This window comes from Cottoperca gobio, chromosome 1 (assembly GCF_900634415.1).
Source record: "Cottoperca gobio chromosome 1, fCotGob3.1, whole genome shotgun sequence".
NCBI lineage: Eukaryota > Metazoa > Chordata > Actinopteri > Perciformes > Bovichtidae > Cottoperca > Cottoperca gobio.
Window position 1 is genome coordinate 14597951 of NC_041355.1, and position 21072 is coordinate 14619022.

The 21072-nt window shown below is 39.8% G+C and overlaps 2 protein-coding genes across 2 annotated transcripts in view; both read left to right on the top strand.

Annotated features, from left to right (window-relative positions):
- The first annotated feature begins 501 nt into the window (after window positions 1-501).
- The window catches only part of LOC115010152 (voltage-dependent calcium channel gamma-5 subunit), a 21968-nt gene continuing 1397 nt past the window's right edge, over window positions 502-21072 (top strand). Inside the window, exons 1-6 of the mRNA XM_029434605.1 lie at window positions 502-635; window positions 12317-12557; window positions 16365-16451; window positions 18101-18241; window positions 18543-18688; window positions 19862-21072. The exon at window positions 19862-21072 is cut by the window's right edge and continues 1397 nt beyond it. Of these exons, the coding sequence (XP_029290465.1) occupies window positions 12362-12557; window positions 16365-16451; window positions 18101-18241; window positions 18543-18688; window positions 19862-20125 (834 nt within the window). The 5' untranslated portion in view covers window positions 502-635; window positions 12317-12361 and the 3' untranslated portion in view covers window positions 20126-21072. The remainder of the gene's footprint in view (window positions 636-12316; window positions 12558-16364; window positions 16452-18100; window positions 18242-18542; window positions 18689-19861) is intronic.
- Window positions 3206-5258, top strand: LOC115007510 (octapeptide-repeat protein T2-like). The gene is made up of 2 exons (XM_029430426.1): window positions 3206-3211; window positions 4524-5258. The coding sequence occupies exons 1-2, from the start codon at window positions 3206-3208 to the stop codon at window positions 5256-5258; spliced, it is 741 nt and encodes a 246-aa protein (XP_029286286.1).

Below are 21072 nucleotides of genomic sequence, written 5' to 3' on the forward strand. Positions count from 1 at the left end.
TTTTGCTAAGTTACTATAGCAATTGAAAGCTGGCTGAATGTTGTGATATAAGAATAGAATGTTTTACAGGAACATGATGGTGGCTTGTTGGGAGCTGGCAGCTTTGCCTCCCTAGTAATCAACCTTCATATCCAACATGCTCTATGAGGGAAGTCCAGTGACATTTTCTCTGTCACAGACAGTGTGCACTATGTTGTGCATTTCAGGAACGGTATTAATGAAGACATAATGTCAAATTGCATGCCACCTAAAACAGCTCAATGTTTGAATTGCATCACACAAGCTTCCCAAACTCAACATCTGCAGAAAACGTGGTGCCTTTAGGGTTGCATTTGGTTGAAACCACAAACTAATTCAAACTGTTATTACCACACCACATGCACAGAGCATCGCCCCTCTGTCCTCTGCACACCTGAAGAGAGGTGCAGAGTTGGACGCCCACATGCCACGCGGTTAGTACTGACTTGGATAGTAGTGGAGCGTGAGCTACGCAGCCACGGGTCCTTTCCGCCAAACAGGCTTATTGCGCGCCAAACCCGAGACAACACGGACCGAGTGAACGAGGAGAAACAAGAGAAGAAAGAAGAAAGGAAGAGGGAAAACAGTGCTTTCTTCAACGAGTCTTCTTCGTGAAGGTAATACATCATTGTATCTGTGTTTTTCTTAAGTTCGTTTTATTAATGTCACAGTCGACATTGTGTGCAGAGACACGCTGTTAATAGTTTCGCAGATACTGGGAATGCTTTGTTTGTTGTTTTTAATGCTCGGAAATTCTGCTTTATGCTAGTTAAACTGAGGCTTGTTTGCATACTTAAATAGTAAAAAATAGTACAATTTTAACGTCATTTGAGTGGAAGCTTCACTCACTTTAGCCACATTTCTATGTGAAGTGTGGCGTTTACTCCTAGTAAACACATTGGATATAACACATGGGAGTTAAGATATGCGCAGTAGTTTGAAGGGAGACAAAGTTGTGAGACACAAGTACTCGTTTTTAGGATGAGAGAAAATGGAAAGTGGGCAGACGAAAAAATAACTGCTGAGAATTAAATAACTTCATGTGCAAAACCTGAATAATAATCGTAATACGGCCAGCGCTCATACGAAAATAACTTGCACGTTTACTTGGGATATTCCTGCGCCAATATAGACGTGTGCAAACGGGGTTACGACGAGTTTGCTTGTGTAACAACACGCTCAATGCACTAAGTTCATTATTGACTGACTGTTCAGCATGGGGACGTCAGAGGGCTTCAGCACCGCGGACAGCGATTTGAGGTCGTGCCAAAGATTAAACGGCAGGCGTAACTAACAACTGGCTCTGATTACTTCACAGAGGATGTAGCCAACAAATAGACTGCGGCTAAACACACTGATACTACTAAGAACAGATTACTGTGATGTGGCTACTGACAACACAACATAAATACACACGTGAAGGGACAGTAGTCAGTTACACTTCTGTTATTTATAACTAGTATGTATGAATTGATACTTTTTTGAGATTTTATTTTATTTTGGAGGCTCTATACCTTGTAATGTGATCGATAACTGAAAGCCTTATTTGAAGGTAAAGGTAGCCCACTGGCCAACACAGACTGTTATATCACACCTTTAGACAGATATGGTGTAGGATGCAGGGGATTCTCTTTCTGCAATTGCAGAGGAAAAAAAGGTTTCTACAGCCACTGTTCAATACAGGATGGCAAATCACACCCTCTCTGGATGAGAGCTGTTGTTTACTTGTTGCAGTGATACAGACATTGCAATGATTGTCTAAAGAGGTTCAGGATTTAATTGAAAGTCCATTGATCTACATGTAAACACTGCTGTTTTTGTTAGCCATTGCATTTGACTGATGTTGCAGGCATGGCTTTTATTTTCATGCACAATCTTATCCATGTTGTCAAAAGCTCAACTAGAACCACATATTTAAAACCTGGTTGGCATTCAGTCATTTTCTGTATTTGTCATCTCTGGTATTCAAGTCTCTATGCAGCATTACATTCCAGTCATAATGGGAAGATTTTCAAAAGGTTCAAGGTTTTACAGACTTGTGTTACAAAGGGCTTCACAGCCTCCGTCCATTCATTAAAATCATGCAGTTTCTTCCACCCTTGTGTCTTGTTAACTCAGCAACACCACTGTTCACAGTTTACCAATTGGTCACTTCTGCCGACAAGAAAGTTCAGCTGTAGGTCATCATTAATAATGTCTGATACAAAAAACACATTGAGAAACATGACAACTATGACAAAAACGCTTGTTTAATATCACTTAATGGCAATATAAGTTAATGTAAGTAAGTAAGTAAAAAAAAAAAAAGATTAGGTTCTGTTGGTAAAACTGTACATTTCTGTTGTTTCTGTTTAGTCATGAAGATGTGAGAAAAATATGTGTTAATTAAAAAAGGAGGATGACCTGGCAATATTAGTAGTGGGTATTGTTTTGTTTTCCTTTTTGAATCCTTGAGTGACTTCATTCAGTATTCCTCAGGTGTATATGAAGCATGCTGATCAATCAAACAAATCTGTTAAGAACAGTAAATAAGTGTTCCCTGTAGACTCAGCCCACTCTTGGCTCTACCTCGCTGGTTTCAGTGATCACTCAGGCACAAAGCAACATGCTGACGGCAATATCCTAAAAAAAATAAACACAGTGCTCTCTGGTGATCGCTTGTGAGAGGGGTGCTCGGTTTTCAAACACCTTTAAGTGTGACAGTGATGCACTTTTTTTAGTTTTAATTTAGATTGGTTATACATAATGCTATGGCTGCACACACAGTCTTGAAGTCCTACAGGAATTTCAAACAGTTCTTTCTTGATGTGAACTAATGATGTAGCTGTACAGTAGAATAGCATGTATGTAACTACCCACGTATATACAATTGATGTATTACGGTCACATTTTCCTTGTCTCTATTATGTGTGTTTGTATTTGAGTGCCTGTGACTGTGTGTAATATACCCTTTACATATTTGTTCTGTGATGTATTTCTGCCTCTATGTCTTTCTCCTGTTTTCCTCTGTATCCCGGCTCCAGCATGTTAAATGCTCTACCAAAGGGGAAGCCAAGTTTTGGGACTCGCCCATCAGTCCATTCATGCTTGACTAATTCGGAGGCCTCTCTGTATAGTGTTGCCTGGTGACAGGGCCAATTCAAGCACTTATAAATGGGAGACTTGTTCTCAAAGCAAACACAGGAAAATGGATGTTAGTGTTGTGGGTCACTGTTTTTGTGTGGCAGACTCGATGGAGTGTCAACCCTTTTAGAGATTACTACTCTGCCATTCACTCGTGTTTTATTAGATTAAACAGACCCGTCTGCCATCTTTGTTACAAATATGTTTATGTGGAATGAATTTCTAAGCCTTATCTTTACAAATACTTATCTATGATCCTCAGAAGATATTAAAATGCAGAGAACAAACTGACTGACAAGCCGTCCATACCCTTTCTGATCATGATACCATATGAAGGAATACGCAGGGGATGAGCTCAAAGCCAAAAATCATTTGCTGAAAGACATAAGGGAACTGCTTTTGGAACAGCTTGAAAGGCTTGGGCTATATCCAGAGCTGCCCCATCAAATTAAGGTGATCTGACATTACAGATGTACTGCGTTTTGATGCAGGCTGCTCTAGAGTCTTGAGGGCTAGGGAAGATAACACGTTCTACATGAGGTCATGGTTCAACTGTTTATGTGCAAATGTTGTGCAACATTTAATAGCCTGTTGACTGATTTTGTCGTGATTTCTCTGTGGAGAAGAGGTGAGAATATGACACAAAAATGTCCACGTCATTCTCTGTTGTGACAGCTCGCACCACCGCCTCCTCTCTCTGCTGTTAACCAGATGAGATGATGCATGGTAAGTCGTCTGGCCTACAGCAGATATTTGTATTGTCTCATTTTGAGGCATCTCAAAAGTTAGACCACTGACAAATCATTTTAACTTTTTAGCTTCCTACTGGAGGCCAGCACAGCTCAAACATAACAGCTGATAAACGAGTGCATATTGGAAAAGATGTCCTGTTTAACGTTAAATGCTCACACCAGTCAAACAAACATTGGCTTATATGTTTAGATTGGAGTCCTTTAAGACAAGGAACATACCATTAGTAGCTCTACTAAATTATACTCTTAGACATACTCTGCCCATTGCGAGAACACTTTACTATAGTTATTTTTTAAGCCATTATTGCGGTAGACCCTTAACCACTATTGACATATTCCAAGGGTTCTCCTTCCAAGGGTTCTACAGATTGATATAGTGGTAATAATAAAAAGTGAAATGGTTCTTTTAGCTTTGCTTGATGTGAGGCTCATTTCTATACAATGAACTGTATTTTTACTCTTCATGACCTGCGTTGTGTTCGGAATCGCAAACTTGCATACTATTCATATTATTCATACTGTTTATACTATTCATACTATGTATACTATTCATACTATTCATACTATTTATACTATTCATACTATTTATACTATTCATACTATTCATACTATTCATACTATTTATACTAGGCAGACGAGGAGACGAGGCAGACGAGGGAGACGAGGCAGAGGGGAGGAGAGCAGAGGCAGACGAGGCAGACGAGGGAGACGAGGCAGACGAGGCAGACGAGGAGACGAGGCAGACGAGGGAGACGAGGCAGACGAGGGCAGACGAGGGAGGACGAGGCAGACGCAGACGAGGGAGACGAGGGAGACGAGGGAGACGAGGCAGACGAGGGAGACGAGGCAGACGAGGGAGACGAGGCAGACGAGGCAGACGGGAGACGAGGCAGACGAGGCAGACGAGGAGACGAGGGAGACGGGCAGACGAGGGAGACGAGGCAGACGAGGCAGACGAGGCAGACGAGGAGAACGAGGCAGACGAGGGAGGGACGAGGCAGACGAGGCAGAGAGGAGACGAGGCAGACGAGGGAGACGGGAGACGAGGGAGAGAGGCAGACGAGGAGACGAGGCAGACGAGGGAGACGAGGCAGACAGGGAGAGAGCAGACGAGGGAGACGAGGCAGACGACGAGGCAGACGAGGGAGGACGAGGCAGACGAGGGGAGACGAGGAGACGAGGGGAGACGAGGAGACGAGGCAGACGAGGGAGACGAGGAACGAGGGAGAGCAGAGAGGGAGACAGGCAGACGAGGCAGACGAGGGAGACGAGGGAGAGAGGAGACGAGGAGACGAGGCAGACGAGGCAGAGAGGGAGACGAGGGAGACGAGGCGAGAAGAGGCAGACGAGGGAACTAGGAACTAGAGGCAGACGAGGGAGATGGGGACGAGGAGACTAGGCAGACATTTAGAAGAGTGAGACTATCAGACTAGATGAACGAGGCGAGGAGAGAGAGACCGGTATACTAGGATACGAGTATACTTATGATCATACTATTCATACTATTTATACCATTCATACTATTCATACTAGTTTATACTATTCATACTATTATACTATTCATACTATTTATACTATTATACTATTTATACTATTCATAGTATTTATACTAGTATACGGGTAGTGCGGGTGAACTGGGAACGTCTGGAGGAAGCCCCTGTCCTGGGGATCTTCAACTCACACCTCCGGCGGAGCTTTTCAGACATCCCTGTGGAGGTTGGGGGCATTGAACCTGAGTGGGCGATGTTCAAAACCTCTATTGCTGAAGCTGCGGTGATGAGCTGTGGTCTCAAGGTCTTAGGTGCCTCAAGGGGCGGTAACCCTCGAACACCGTGGTGGACCCCGGTGGTCAGGGAAGCCGTCCGACTGAAGGAGTCCTTCCGGGCTATGTTATCCGGGAGGACTCCGGAAACAGTTGCAGGGTACCGAAGGACTAGAAGGGCGGCAGCCTCTGCCGTGTCAGAGGCAAAGCAGCGTGTGTGGGAGAAGTTCGGAGAAGCTATGGAGAAGGACTTTCGGTTGGCACCAAGGTGCTTCTGGAAGAGTGTGTGCCAACTACAGGGGTATACTATTTATACTATTCATACTATTTATACTATTCATAGTATTCATACTATCTATACTATTCATACTATTTATACTATTCATACTCTTTATACTATTTATACTATTCATACTATTCACACTATTTATACTATTCATACTATTTATACTATTCATACTATTTATACTATTCATACTAACATACTATTCACACTTACATACTAATTATATTATTCATACTATTTATATTATTTATATTCATTCATACTTACATACTATTCATACTAATTATACTTACATACTAATTATACTATTCATACTACACATACACAGTCCTACCTGAATTATTCCACCTCTTAATACCATCATTATGTATGTGTCACGCCATGGCTCTAGAAACTATACATTTAGACAGAAACTCAGTATAACCGGGCGTTGCACCCTAACAACATAGTTATATTAATATTTACGAAACATTTAGTTGTAAATAGCAGACATTCCCAGCAGTACAATGTGCAGTGCCTCTCGGAGGCTGTGAGCCGGGGGTACCGCTCGTAGTTCGTGATTTGAAAGTGGCGGCCAAACCCTTTTCCCAGCTGTGATAGGCTCGCTAGCGTTGGGGTTGGCCGGTCTCTTCTCACGATGTCTATCTTTTCTTGAAAAGTTTGTCTTGAAAATGGCGTTGTAATTATATCTGCGACCAAATCGATCTCTTCTCCTCCTTCAGCCATTGTGGATTGAATAAAAACAGTTTGTAGAAATCTACACAAATTAGCTCGTTCAAAGTTTGCTAGCTCTGCCTCTCAATAGTGCGTATCCAATCAAAAGACGTGGACGTGCTGACGTTATCGTACGCCTGCTAGCTGGCCCTTAAACAATAGCAAACAAATGGCACTTTTCCAGCTCCGTTGGCCAGAGGCTCTGATACGTTTTAAATAGGTAAGTGATACGCTATCAATGTTTGACATACATCGTTGTGCATTCGTTATGTATGCGTCAGCTACAACACCGCTGTGGAAAAGTTGGACTCTGACACATTTTGAGCTAATTTTCATATACGGCGGCATGTTTCTGCCATAAGGAACTGTGTGACAGGGCCGTAAGTCTGGCGTGTTCGGCGTATCGTCTGCGTCCTTCAAACGATCACAACTTACCCTTAATTTATATCAACCTATTGCCGATATTTCGTATGCGCCGGCATACGTTTCTGTCATACGAATATGTGTGACAGGGCCTTTAGCAAGAATTTTCTGAGTATGAGACTCATATGCACCACATTGCATTGCTTCTGGGTGTCTTGAGACCGGCCGTCATTTATTCAAGATTTTGAGTTATAAGCTAAATATGTCACTTTATAAAGTAAAAAAATACTATATACTTCAACCTGCTGTTAAATATATACTTAATATATATATATATATATACATATATATATATATATATATACTTAATCGTTAATTTCGTAGGCATTTAATACTGATTGAATATGTGGTATGCAGTATGTTAATATTCGATTTTGAAAAAAGTTGTCTTTTAGTTAGTAACTGAGTAAGTAACTGTTCAACATTTAGAGCAGAATAGCAAGAAAACAAGTAATGCTTGTTGTACTTCATAAAAAAAAATTCATAATGCCACTGTTACTTATGAAATAATAATAATAATACTTACTGAAATAATGGTTGTAAAGTCACCCGTCTGAAAAATATAGCATTCTTTGTGATACTGTTATGACCAGTGACACACTCCCTCTGTAATACTCACGATGCATTAAGTGAAGACGACAGAGAGTGGCTGTAGACAGTTTGTGGGTCAGTGAAATGCGCTCGACTGTATGATGATGTTTTCATGTACAAGTGCGCATGTAGAAGGTCTAAGAGAGTATGCATGATGTGTATACTGTAGACATGTGTTGTGTTTTCCCTTTAGTACATCTGCTTAAACTGTACAAGCAGATCTCAGCAGGCTGATGATGGGGGCTGCAAACTTCCTCCAGCTGTGACCGTGGCTTGATGACATATTTCCTCTCTGGTGCATTGGACTGCCATTGTCCTCAGGCTCCTCCAGCCAGCCCGAGCAACATCAACCAACAACAACACACTTCCACAGTGTCAGTCGCCTGTAAGCAACAGAGGGACCGCACTTACAGCCACAGTCGCTGGGTCAATAAGCACGCCAAAAGAGATCCATGCTGAGACGCTGACAAACACTTGACAGAGACAAATTCAAATTAGGGTGTCAATTGTTTTGCTGTGACATTCAGTGTTTTTTACCACAATCACTGGCCACCTTCAGCTTATCCAACTTTTTATCTTTACACTAACTTAATAAATTAAGTCAGATAAATTAGCGTTTACCACAGCCATTCCTCTGTTAAAACGGTTGTCCCACCAGTTTGTGATATAGTGTTCATCTTTGCTATTGTTTAACCATCAATGAAAAAGAAAGGTCACTAAATAGGTAAGATAGGTTTATCTTACTGCTGTGTCTTATATCATAAAAGGATTTTTTAAAATGTGTTCACTTAAAAATCTAATTATATTGATCACATTTGTCTAACTTACACGTTGTCTTCTTAAGCCATTGATTACGCTTTACAAGGCTTTATAATCTATATTTGTTTTGCCAGAAAACATACAAAGTTAAACTTTAGCTATGTTATTGCCCCGCCTTCTTTTGTCCAATCACAGATATGATTTGCTCTGGAGGTCTGGGTTTCAACATAGTCTTCTACAGTTGAAAAGGGTGGAGACATCCGTGTTACTCTTTGCCTTGCCGTTACCATTTTTGGAAGTGTGCTGTTCAAATGAAGGCTGACAGGATGTTAGGTGCATGTTAACAAAGCAGACAGAAGAGGAATGCTCTACTTTTGGTGATGACGTGCCCTTTACTCTGGCTTAGCTAGCCATTACACTTACACATATGAAGTTGGCCCATGTTGTTGTCGTCTCATTGTGCTAATGTTACTGCCTTCACAGTTGTTGCTCACACAGGAAAACATGCTTGCATCTTGATTATGTTTGAGTCTTAGTTTCACCCTCACTTCAATAAGTGCTTCTAGGTCTTTTTGTAAGCAGTCTGTTTGTGTTACTGAAAAAAGAATTTCAGTCCTTAGTTAAGCGACCCAGGTGACTGCACTGCCTGCACCTGCTCTAAAGTAAATGTCATTATCTTCACTGGAAAGCTTCTATTGTGAAACAGCTATGGTGTCATTCAGCAGCCCCTCCTTATCGTGGTGCATTGTTCTCGAAATAGACTTCTATGGCTTAACACTATGGTGGGCTGCTTTAGATTTACATATACAGGGAAGATCTGGTTTTAATTTATTTTGGGAAAATCTCATAATCGGTGCAGTGTCCTGTTTTTATTTTTGCTTTAACCAGGTGAATAGTGTCTGTCGAAACCTTTTGGCAACAACTGTTGCAACAATTATCGGTATTTGTCTGATCTTTAATAATCACGGAATAGCAGCTGTGTGTCACAGCAAAATAGTTCTAATCAGGACTGTATTTATAACACAATTTACAATTTTATCATCAACTTTTAAATTCAGACAGTAGTGCTACATAAATATTAATGATGATCAGTGTGTCTACTTTAAGCATCGTCGCTATTATTACAATATTCTTGTCTATTTTTGTAGTTGATTGAAAGGTACCACCTGCATAAATTGCTCCTATTCTCTCTCTTTCAGTAATGATAGTCTATTTGTGGAAGCGCATATATAAGTGCAATCAGCACTTCAATGACTGCTTTTATGTGCTGTAACAGTGACAAAAAGGCCTTTGAGTGGACTGCATGCATCATGCATTTTGTCCTCAAGTTGTAGCTTGATGCTAAATGACTGAAAATAGAGCCATGCATTGTAAATGAATGGCCACTGATTGCACAATGGTCAAGAATAGCTGAGGTTTAATGATAGTCCGTTCTCATTAATGCTGGTCTTTTGTGCTTTAGTGAACTCGGATTGCTTTTACATGCATCCCAACTGCTTCCAATCACCATCAGTCCAGTCACCACAGACAGGAAGAAAAACAAATATTAATAGGTAGAAATAGTCAAGATAAGAGTTTATTTCCTTTTTTACGTTTGAAATTGTAATAATCACAATAGTTTAAACAGGTATAATAAAAAAAACCCTCATATTTTGTCTTGGCTGTTTGACTGTAGTCATAAATCTTGCATGTACTGTATAAAGGTTACTCTTAAATTGTAATATCACATTGAAAATGAGAGAGGTCACATGTTATTCCCAGGTTATCTAAAGGAGATGAGCAATAATAACCTAGAGATCATGGCTGTGTGTACATACACACACACACACACACACACACACACACACACACACACACACACACACACACAACCAAGATAAACAAATTCATATCTTGACATGAAAAGGTTTTCCAATTTTTAAAGAGATACATTTTAATTGTAATTTGGGTTTTACTTAACTGGGACAAAGGAAGAAGAGAAATGGATGCAAAAGAAATAGAAAAAGCAGAACAGACAAAACTGCCTGTGTGCATGTGGTGCATACACATCTTATTAATAATTATTATTACCCTTTGTATCTAAGAACTGGGGCAATGGCCTTATATCCATGAGAGGGATGAGGTCTGGAGCGTATGGGTAGCCTGCACAGAATACGATATTATAGAGAATATTTACAATTGAACTGTATGGATGAAATTAGATGATTCACTTGTCCTGGTTTCTATTATCCCATAGTTTTGATAGAGTATATATTTTTATGGTGTGGCTACATGTAATGAATGCCGGAACCTGTCTAAACTTCTGTATGAGATGCAGGACATTTAAACACGTTTAGTGCCCTCTGCTGAAAACATGCAATTTGTTGAAATGAGTTGCTGCATCTTCTTTAAAGCTCTATTCATAACCATGGACAGCACCAAACCACATCCCCTCTACTGTTAAAACACTGGCTCTGCACTGCAAGCTGGCAGATGTGTGGAGATCTACTCTATTCGACTGAGGCTTCACAAGACGTTGATCCAAAGAGAGAGAGAAAATGCCACGAATCTTATGAAAACTTTTAAAACCTTTGACATATTCACTCCATCTTTCCAGTCTCCCACTGGGTGCTCAATATGGCAGCCCACTGAGAACTCATTATGTAAAATCAATTCCTTTCGACACATCCTATGTCAAGCTCCCAAGCACGGCAGTTTCCGGCGTATGTGGGCATCAGTCATCGTACGAACAGATCCATCGCTTTGTGTGATTAGCGCACACATTCAAACGCTCACACCTTCTGTGCACCATCTGCAATGCTACTTCTGCATCACTAGATGTAACAGAGAAGAAGTGGAGATTTAAGCATTAATATGTGATTACAGCAGAAAGTATAGGAAAAGCAGTCATATAATTATTTTTTGCATTATCAGTGTTATGAGTTACATTTTTTTCTTTTTTTGCTGCAGGCACCATGAAGGTAGTCAAATAAAAAACTTAACATAATGTTTTTTTAAACTTACCCCACTACGCCTTTGGCCCTGCACAATGTGGTTATTCATATTCTAATGAGAGATTTGGAGGAATGGGATCTTTCCCAGATTTCTTTGTCAGCTAAGAAAATAAGTTGTTTGTTAAGGCTATTCCCAATTATTCATATCCATTAATTTCAAACTCATCTCTGACTTGAGTCATCTGTGCAAGATTTACATTATCAACTTGAATTATTAAGAAACAATAAACCTCAGAAATGTACCCAGACTCTGCAACAAGCAACCTACAGACACACCATCTACCTACCATTGTCCTTGGGTTTTTGTTATAGTTTGTTTCCTGTTTTATTTTGAAAGTCTCTTTCCTCTTGTTGTTTTACTTCCTGCCTTTGTTTGTTTAAATCTCCCCTTGTTCCTTGTGTATTTTGTCTCTGTGCTCTCTTTGTCCTCTATCAGTTTGTAATCGGTGTTTAGTTGCTGTATGGAGTTGTGCCTTTTCCCTGTACGTTCTCTCTTTATTAAAGTATCTTTGTTATGTCTGAAAACTACCACCCCAAAAGTATTAATCACATGCTCATGCATTAATCATATCGTCTTTGTGATAAGAAGGTTTACTGTTTTTCAGCTATTTGATGGCGGTTTCACTTCTTCTTTTTTTTAAAGAAAAGTGTGAATAATAAAGTACATTTCTTCCTTTCTTTTATGGGACAGTGCATGTACAAGCAGTGTCCTCAAAACAAATCCATAGCTACTTTTTTGAAAATGTAGTTTTCTGTTTGATATTTCTTTCTCATTTGTTTCCTCCAAATTTCCTTTGCTCTTCCCTTAGGGACAGTTAGATGTTTTATGAAAACTCGTTCACCTTAACTTTAGGAAACTTTCTGAAAATGTTTTTTCTTTCTTTTCCTCCCCCAGCTCCCCTTTCTGCCGGCGGCACCCCCCTGTTGTTGAGGCTGTGGTATGAGCCTATGTGGCAGGAAGGCGCTGACTTTGGTGAGCAGCGTGTTCGCTGTTTGTGCCCTGGGCCTGTTGGGGATCGCCGTGAGCACAGACTACTGGCTCCACCTGGAGGAGGGCGTCATCCTTCCCCTCAACCAGAGCACCGAGGTACGCATGTCCCTCCACTCTGGCCTCTGGAGGGTTTGCTTCTTGGCTGGTGAGTTAGACTAAAGCTTGAAACATATACAGTAGATTAAGTATATTTATCCCTCACTACGAAGTGAACATTTTAGATTCATAAGATTTCTGTTCATCAAAGGATAAAACACAAACTGAAGGTCCAGATTAGGGTTAGTTTGCACATATCAGTTATTCACTAAGAAATGTATGGCAAGAAATGTATGGCACAAACAAACTCTTGGCTAACATGACAAACATGCAATATCCTTTCTTCAAAACGTTCCTCCCCTGCTCCAACAGCACAAAGGTATGCTTGGAGGTCTGATTGGAAAATAAACACTTTTCTCAGAGACACAACTGCTCTTCTTACCCTTTGCGCCCTCTGACAATGGCAACAGTTAACTGAATCAATATGCTGTAGATGTTGTCTGTTGTCATTAATTACACTCAATGATATTTCAATGAAATATGCTTATTAGTTCATTTATCCTGTAATATTATTTAATATACTGTTGATTTATTCCATTCAGCCTTGTGACTGACCTGCTCTGTCCTGTTGCAGGATTAATTATGTCATGAAAAATAAAGGAAATCCAGTTGTGATTAGGTACCAGGTGTTTTCCACGCAGCAGGCCATTGCTACACTATAAATGGATTAATGGTCCAGTGTGTGTTTAGGGGAAATTGAGTGGCTTTACTGCCCACTTTACTATTATGATATGACCCAGAAACATTTACTACACACTATCTCAGTTGTTATGCAAGAGAACGTGAACGAGGTTGCATGGTGTTTTGGTTAGTATTGATGTTGGCTTGAGTTCATTGGGTGTTTTATTCCAGCATGAGTTCATGGAAAGGATCTCGACACAGTCGGTTATTGTGAGTGTTGTAAATCATGTTCAATAGAGGGCATTGGACTGCTTATGTATTATAAGTATGATGGCAGGACTAGTTGTAGGAGTAGACCTGGAATTGTGCAAATATATTGAATTCAGCTTGGTTTTTATTTGGAGCATTACTTAAAGTTACAGAAGTATTTCTTCTTTGTAATATTATAAGCATCATTCATACTTGATACAATTACACTGTAAGTCTAGCTTTGCAGTGGCTGCCCAACAGCATTATTGAAATAGCATTTGCATAAATCTTAATGTATTTTTCTTCTATTCTATTCTATTTGGAATAGCGGTGTTACTGCAGTCCTTCTAGACTGAGTCTGCCAAATGAAGCATGAATAAAAGTCTTCTGTCAAAGTCCTTCTGTAGAGGTAAATACTAAAAACAAACACTAGCGTTACAGTCACAACACAACACAAAACTCGACAAGTGTGACTGTTAATAAGGAAACCTTCCACACCTTAAGTGATGTTTTAATAACACAGGGGAGGAGAGCCCTGCTACAGAGACCTTCACTTATGGCTGATTGTAAATGTTGTTCTATTTAATGGCATTGGGGGAGTGGGGGAGAAATCATTGACGAGGACTATAAACCATCAAGGCATCAAGTAAAAGACTACAAAGCCCATAGTAAGTGGGGCAGTCAGGACAATGGTAGTTTCCCAGCTGAACCACATAAGATGATTGCCCTAGTGAGAAAGCTAAAAGGGAACGGAAACAGTGTCGCTCAATTCCAATCTGGCCCCTAAACCCTCTCATGGAGGGTCCGCCATAATAAGTGCTGTTCCAAAACTAAATAGCGGGGAGTGGAAGTGGGATATAAAACAGAGAGTCTGCATTGATCCTGACTTAACCAGCTGCCCTTGCTGACCACGTGCAGTGCTGTTTGTGTCCGTTGTGGAACACGCCCTTCTTAGCAAACATTTACTAGTAAACTGCGCAAACTAAGAGACATTTAATATGGTCCCACAGATGTTAACAACTTTATTATTTTTTCTTTACTTTATTATTTTTCTTTCGGGAGATGCTGAAACATAACTATTGTTACGAAAACTTACGACGAGGGAAGTTGGTCCCGAAGCTTGCCGCTTCATTTACACCCTACACCTTAAATAAGGGTGCCTCATTCAGCTGTGAGTGGGAGGGTGTAGGGGCCGGATTGGAGTCGGGCCTGTTTGTGTAAAAAAACTGATGTGTACAGAGAGGAACAGGGTTTTGTTACCAAGAAGATTTATTTAAATACCTGATTTGGTCTTATTTACCCTCTGTCTCTGTCGACCTGTTCTGAGAAGAATTTTTTGGAAAACATTGCTTTACTGTCTTTATTGCCTGCACTCACACCTCACAGCTGTTTGCAGAGGGGCCAGCCTCCACTATAAAGCACTGTGGGGAAATGTGAACACTTGCTTGTATGAGATGAGATTCTATGTCCTTATATTATGTGTATTAGCTTCCTGAACGAGACTAAAACTATAAGCTGTCCTCAACCTGATGTAATTACTCTGCTGCTATATTAGCATATCTGTCAAATTACATAACTTGTGCACAGACTGTAAATAGGGTTTAAAATCTTCTATCCCAATAGGTCATTTTTATATCTTGTTGTTTTCTGGTAATTCAATTGAGAAATACTCTATGTAAAGTAACTACATGGTAAAGCCTTTTTTGTATACTCCTGTATACTTGACAAATGAAAAGTGCTGAGCATTTTCTAATCTAATTAAGAACTTTAGTGCAAAATTAACATAACAGTTTCAAGTGAAATTACAGAGAAAAGAAATCTGAAATATATCTCATCAGATTTTCTGATTATTAATTTAAATGGCATAACTGTGTATCTCGATATATAATTTTATAACGAAGTGATTCCTTTGAAACACGATAAATTATCATATTGAATTATTGCCCAGCTCTAACTGCAAGTATTAATACATAATTTCACCAGACAGTAGCCAACCTTCACACCCCATCAACCAAAACACTTGATAAAGCATTGCCTAAAACCAAGAAATGATAACCCAGCAAACGAACGCTTAATAATTCAAAACTGATATGTACTTAATATGATAAGAAGCAAGTTAAAAAACTCAAGTCTTTCCAGGTCAAATCCACAAAAAGCTGATCCTCCAGAAATATAAAATTGGCAACAATTACATATTTTAGGTCTTCACTATGCTCCATCAATATCACAGATAAACTAATTCAGGTATGTACCAGTATAATGCACTGTAAGCAATGCACCTGTATAATGCCTAATAGTACTATTTAATGTTGAATGTATTTGCTTATATATTAGGCCTGACCTGAACCAACCCCTCATTATGTATTGTTTTAGTATGCATTATCAATACGTATGCATTACGAAAGCTAATTTCATATGCTGAACCACAAAATATCACTTAATCCAACACCTTATAGTGTGTGCGGTTAATGAAGTGTTGAGAAAGACATAAGTTACAAGTGCGTATATGTGTGTCAGTGTGTTTTGGTGCCAGACTTTGTACTGTGATAAAGGGAAATGTGCTAAAGTCTAATGCTGGGTGTTCCTCGCACAAATGACAGAAGACATTTTGTATTGTATGAAACAAGCTGTCGAATCTATATTTGCTTGCAACTTGCTGTGAGGTTGTTTCTAAGTGGCTTTCAACAGCTTCACATAAGGAAATGGCATCGCACAAAGTTTACTCGTGCCTGCACATGAAATAAAATCCTGTATAGTTAATAAAAACTTCACATTTGTCATAACTTTTTTTGTCAGGATAGGTATTATCATCATACAAAGTCTACAAGACATCTATGTATTCTGCTAGCATACTTAACATGCTTCTGTGTTTGACGTTTCTTTGTCACAGTCGACATCTTCCCAGTTTAACCAGTTGAGTTATGTTTCCTCTCAAGATTTATGTGAAATTGTATTGAACATATTTCTTCCTTGTCCTTTGTTCCAGGTGAGGAGAAAGGCCGGTGTTTTACCATCGAATATGTGATGCCCACTAACGTCCAGATGACTTCTGAGTCCACTGTTAGTGTCCTGAGTAAGTAACTGCTCACACTCCACTATTAAAAGAGCAATGCTTCCATTTGGTGAAACTGTAGTGTTTAGTTTGCTTTGAACCTTTACTTTGAACCAAAGTGGCAACTAGTGGTTGTAGAAGTAGCTAAAAGGTTTAGTTAAAACCTACCTTACCTCAGCTACTGGTAGGCTGCAAGGGCCATTCAAGCTAACTTGTACTGTCAAGCTATAGTTAAGCAAGAACGAGCTGTTAAACTGTCAAAATGATCAAAACTTGATCTTAATTTAGATGCTCATGGCTATTTGCTCTGTGGTCTTTTGTTTGACAGATGTTATTAGCTGCAGCATGTTTTTTGTAAAAACATATGTCTATCCTCTGCTCTGGCTCCAGTCTGCCTGCTAGTTTCAGCCCAATAGTTTGTCCGTCTTAAAGATGGAGTCTGCAATTCTAATCCGATACATTTTTGTCAAATTCAGAGAATATCTACTCACGGTTCGCTAGCTGTCTTTTCTGTGTGTGCTGAAAAATAAATCTGGTGTTAATCACACAGCACACACAGCCCTGGCTCTGTAAATGGGAAACAAACAAAGGGTCTTGAACCGAGCATGCGTAAATGCTCTGGGGGTCTAAATGGTATTTCTAAATGTACCATGTTTGGTTGGGCAGTCTGCTGGAATTTCCAGGTCAATGGGACTGGAGGGTTAGTGTTGACAGGATTGTCAACAGCAATGCAAAAAAAACTTTTTTCATTTTGTTATGTCAAGTCTGAAGTCAGCCTTAGGTCATGTATGTGATATACATGACCTAAGGCTGACCTGAGTACAAGTCATGTGACTATTAGAGAACAAAGAGAGAATAAATGGGGGACGGGAGAATTGATGTAAAGTTGTAGAGGTGAAGAAGAAGGCAGAAGAAGTGATAACACTTGAAAGTGAAAGCTGTGAGTAAGGAAGTGTACACGTGAGAACGAAATATGAACACTCCCTGAAGTAAAGAAATTATTCACAGTTTGGATTTACGTAGATGGTGATAACAGTTTATTGTCTTCTTTCTCAAAGTGAGATGAAATTTAAATCCCAGAAAATAATTCTGCAGAAAAGTGTTTGTTGTCCAAAGGTTGTGCCATGAATTAAAGTATACTTACAGGCGCATGTATTAGTTGCATGTTTCAGACTCAACTTGAACCCAAAATGATTCACTTTCCCTTTTTCATTCGAACAAAAGTGTATGTGGTGTTGGATATCTACGGTGGTTTGTTATAGGCTAGTTTGCAACACAATCCAAACTTTACCCAACTCCATTAAATAACCAATCCCATTAAGGTTATGGTATTAAACATCTGGTCCACTTAGCTGGAGGAGAACAATTTGTGTAATGGAGAACACAATGGGGGTCTAGAAAGCAGCATCACAGACTTGCTTTTCATCTGGGAGGCATTGTACCATTTGCTCACAGTAGGGAGGTCCAGCTTCATCTTGATATAAATAAGGAACCATGTCCTAAAACCCATGAGGTACTGAGACCAGCCTCAGTGAAACAAACCTCATGCTGATACTCTAGGGAAACTTTCCTTAAAGGTTTGGTTAAAGCCAATGAAGAGAATCCACAAAAAATAAAAATCAGTTAAAAGTTTTCATACAAACTAATCCGTTTTTCTTGTCATCTTCCAGAGATGATCCGGTCTTCCACACCGTTCCCTCTGGTCAGCCTCTTCTTCATGTTCATTGGTTTTGTACTCAGTAACATCGGACACATCCGACCACACCGCACCATCCTGGCCTTTGTTTCTGGAATCTTCTTTATCCTGTCAGGTATTTGATTTGGCTTTTATTCACATCTCCAAATCAATAAAATCAACAAACACTTACAAATGGGATACATGCATGTGAGTAGGTTCATATCTAATCTGTGTTACTTATATTTAAGAAGAAAGCATGGTAAAGCATACTGTTATTGTTCTAATAAAATCAGTAATTAGCAGATGCAGAGTTTGTAATACTTTGTGACAACAAGACGGATGCCAATCATACGTGTTTTTGTAAATTCAATCTCTCTTTTTGTCCACAGTCATTACAGTGTGTCTGTCTCTGTTCTTCTCTCTGCCTCCCTCAGGTCTCTCTCTTGTGGTTGGTCTCGTGTTGTACATCTCCAACATTAATGATGAAATGCTGAACAGAACCAAAACTAATGATGCCTATTTCAGCTACAAGTATGGCTGGTCATTTGCCTTTGCGGCCATCTCCTTCCTGCTCACTGAGGTAACGTCACTAAAGACAAGGGGAGATAACATAACCTTGTAACTTGCAAGGCTGGTTTCACAAGAATGCATCAAAACTAAACGGGAGGTTTGACCTCTAGGGATTCCTCAGAGATACTGCAGGGGGGTCGCCAAATCATTGTTTGATAATGTTTTGAATGAAAAGTTAATTAAAAAATAAACATTAGAGTAACATGAATCCAACATATTATTAGCAAAGATAAATCAGCCTATTTGTTGAAAAATGTAATTTACACATTGATGATAGTCTAACTGTTACCCGTGAATCCTCGTGCAATCACTTGAGCTAGCTCACCTAAGCCAAATCACTGTGCAGTACCTGTTCATAGTGCCTACCTATTATTCTTATTATTCTTAGTATTGTATGCACCATAAAATGTTATGTTTATACATGGCACTTTAGGCGTATTGTTTAATATGCAACTTAGTTGTAAACATATGTAGTAGGGGGTCCCTGCTCCGTCTCTCTTTCAGCTAAGCCGTGGTCCTTGACCTGAAATACGTTGAAGACCCCTGCTCTAAATATTTCATAGGCCATGAGTCTGTTTCTGCTTGATTCCCGGGTGTACAGTATATAACATTGAGACGGATTTTGTCAAATTAGGGTCCCAGGCTAGAAGATTTTACTTAATCGTTGTCTGTTATGGTGCCTTTAGTATTGTATTTGTATTTTGTGAAATGTCATGTTTTCATAATGGTGGTAATGTACTATCAATTTTCTTTTGCTAGTTTACATCTTTTATCTGTTGTGTTCATGATTGACAGCACACTTTAGGCATTCAACAGATGTTCTCATTTATCCTTAGTTTTGTAGCTAAAGAAACCTTAAATTGGCCTTCTTTGTGTGAGAGAAGAAATCCTTTACTTTTCACAAAAAGGACAGACAATAAATGCATCACACGTTAGGTGTTTGCATCTTTTAGTATCTTCATTCAAGTGTTCTTAGGGGGTTGACTTTTGCTGGTGGTTAAAGGGGAACATAATTAATCATCACAAAAGTGCGTAATTCTCTAATCTGCACTTATTTTATGCATTCATTTGTTATGTGTCGGGTTTAAAGTGACCTGAATTCGACATGTGTCAGTGAAAAGAATGTATTTTGGAGAGTAAACTGTGTGTCTCTCTGCCTCCATCCACACCCCACACCCCGCAGGCAGCAGGTGTCATGTCGGTGTACCTGTTCATGAAGCGCTACACAGCAGAGGAAATGTACCGGCCCCATCAGGGCTTCTACCGGCCTCGCCTCAGCAACTGCTCCGATTACTCCGGCCAGTTCCTCCATCCCGATGCCTGGGCCGGACGCGGTCGCAGCGCCTCCTCCATCTCCTCTGAGGCCTCGCTCCAGATGAATGCTCCCAACTACCCTGCTCTCCTCAAGTGCCCAGTGTATGAACAAATGTCCTCCTCACCTTGCTGAGGAAGAAAATGTTTTGTGAGAAAGTTCATTTTTATCTATCTGGATTTTGGAGTAAAATTGCTAATTTGATATTATCCAGCTTGAATCGCTCCCCTCTTCTCTCTACCCTCCTCACTGCCGATTTCTTTGTTTGCACTTTTTGCTTCTGGGGGGACTAAACTTAAGTTGAGGGTTAGCTGGTTCACTTTATTCTCAGCCCAGTCTTGTTTCAGGGACAGCTGTTAGAAGAGGAGAGGGTTTGACCAGGTTGTACTTTAATCTGCTTTTTCTCTAGTTTGTAGTGATATGTGACTAACAACCTGCTGAACTAGCAAAGCTCAGGTCTTTTGAAAGGAGTAACTTGAGTAGGTAAGTAGTAAGTTCACTATTTGCTTGTACCGCCACAATCCTAAGAGCTTTTTGACAGGATTACACGCTGCACATCTGCAGACATGGAGCGTTTAGAACTGGATCGGCAACTATAAGTGCAATGGATTCAGAGTCTGCAGGATTTTCAAAACCAAATACTACAGCTTTTGCTTTTAGCCAGAAAGTGGAATCTAATCAGTGACATCACCTCGGTGAAGGGAAAACTTGTTTAGAATAATAAATCTTAGAGGGTGGTTCACAAAACATTTTCTCAATTTTCTCATAAGATCATTGCACACATTGTGCATACTTTTCATTTATAATAAATTCAAAATAAAATTGCTCCTTTCTTCTACAAATTGCGCATGTGCACCAGCTGTGTCCGTGTGCACAAGCTGGCTTTTGTTATGATATACTGTAGGTGTTCTCAGACACATCACAACTGTTTCAGACATGTTCATGTGAAGTCCTGTGCTAGAACTCAGCTAGAGCTTATGAAACACATGATGAAAATGAATTTCAACCATACAAATAGATAATTTTAACATTTAACTAGGATTACAGGCTGTGAGAGTTGTGTGATTTTTAAACAATTTGCA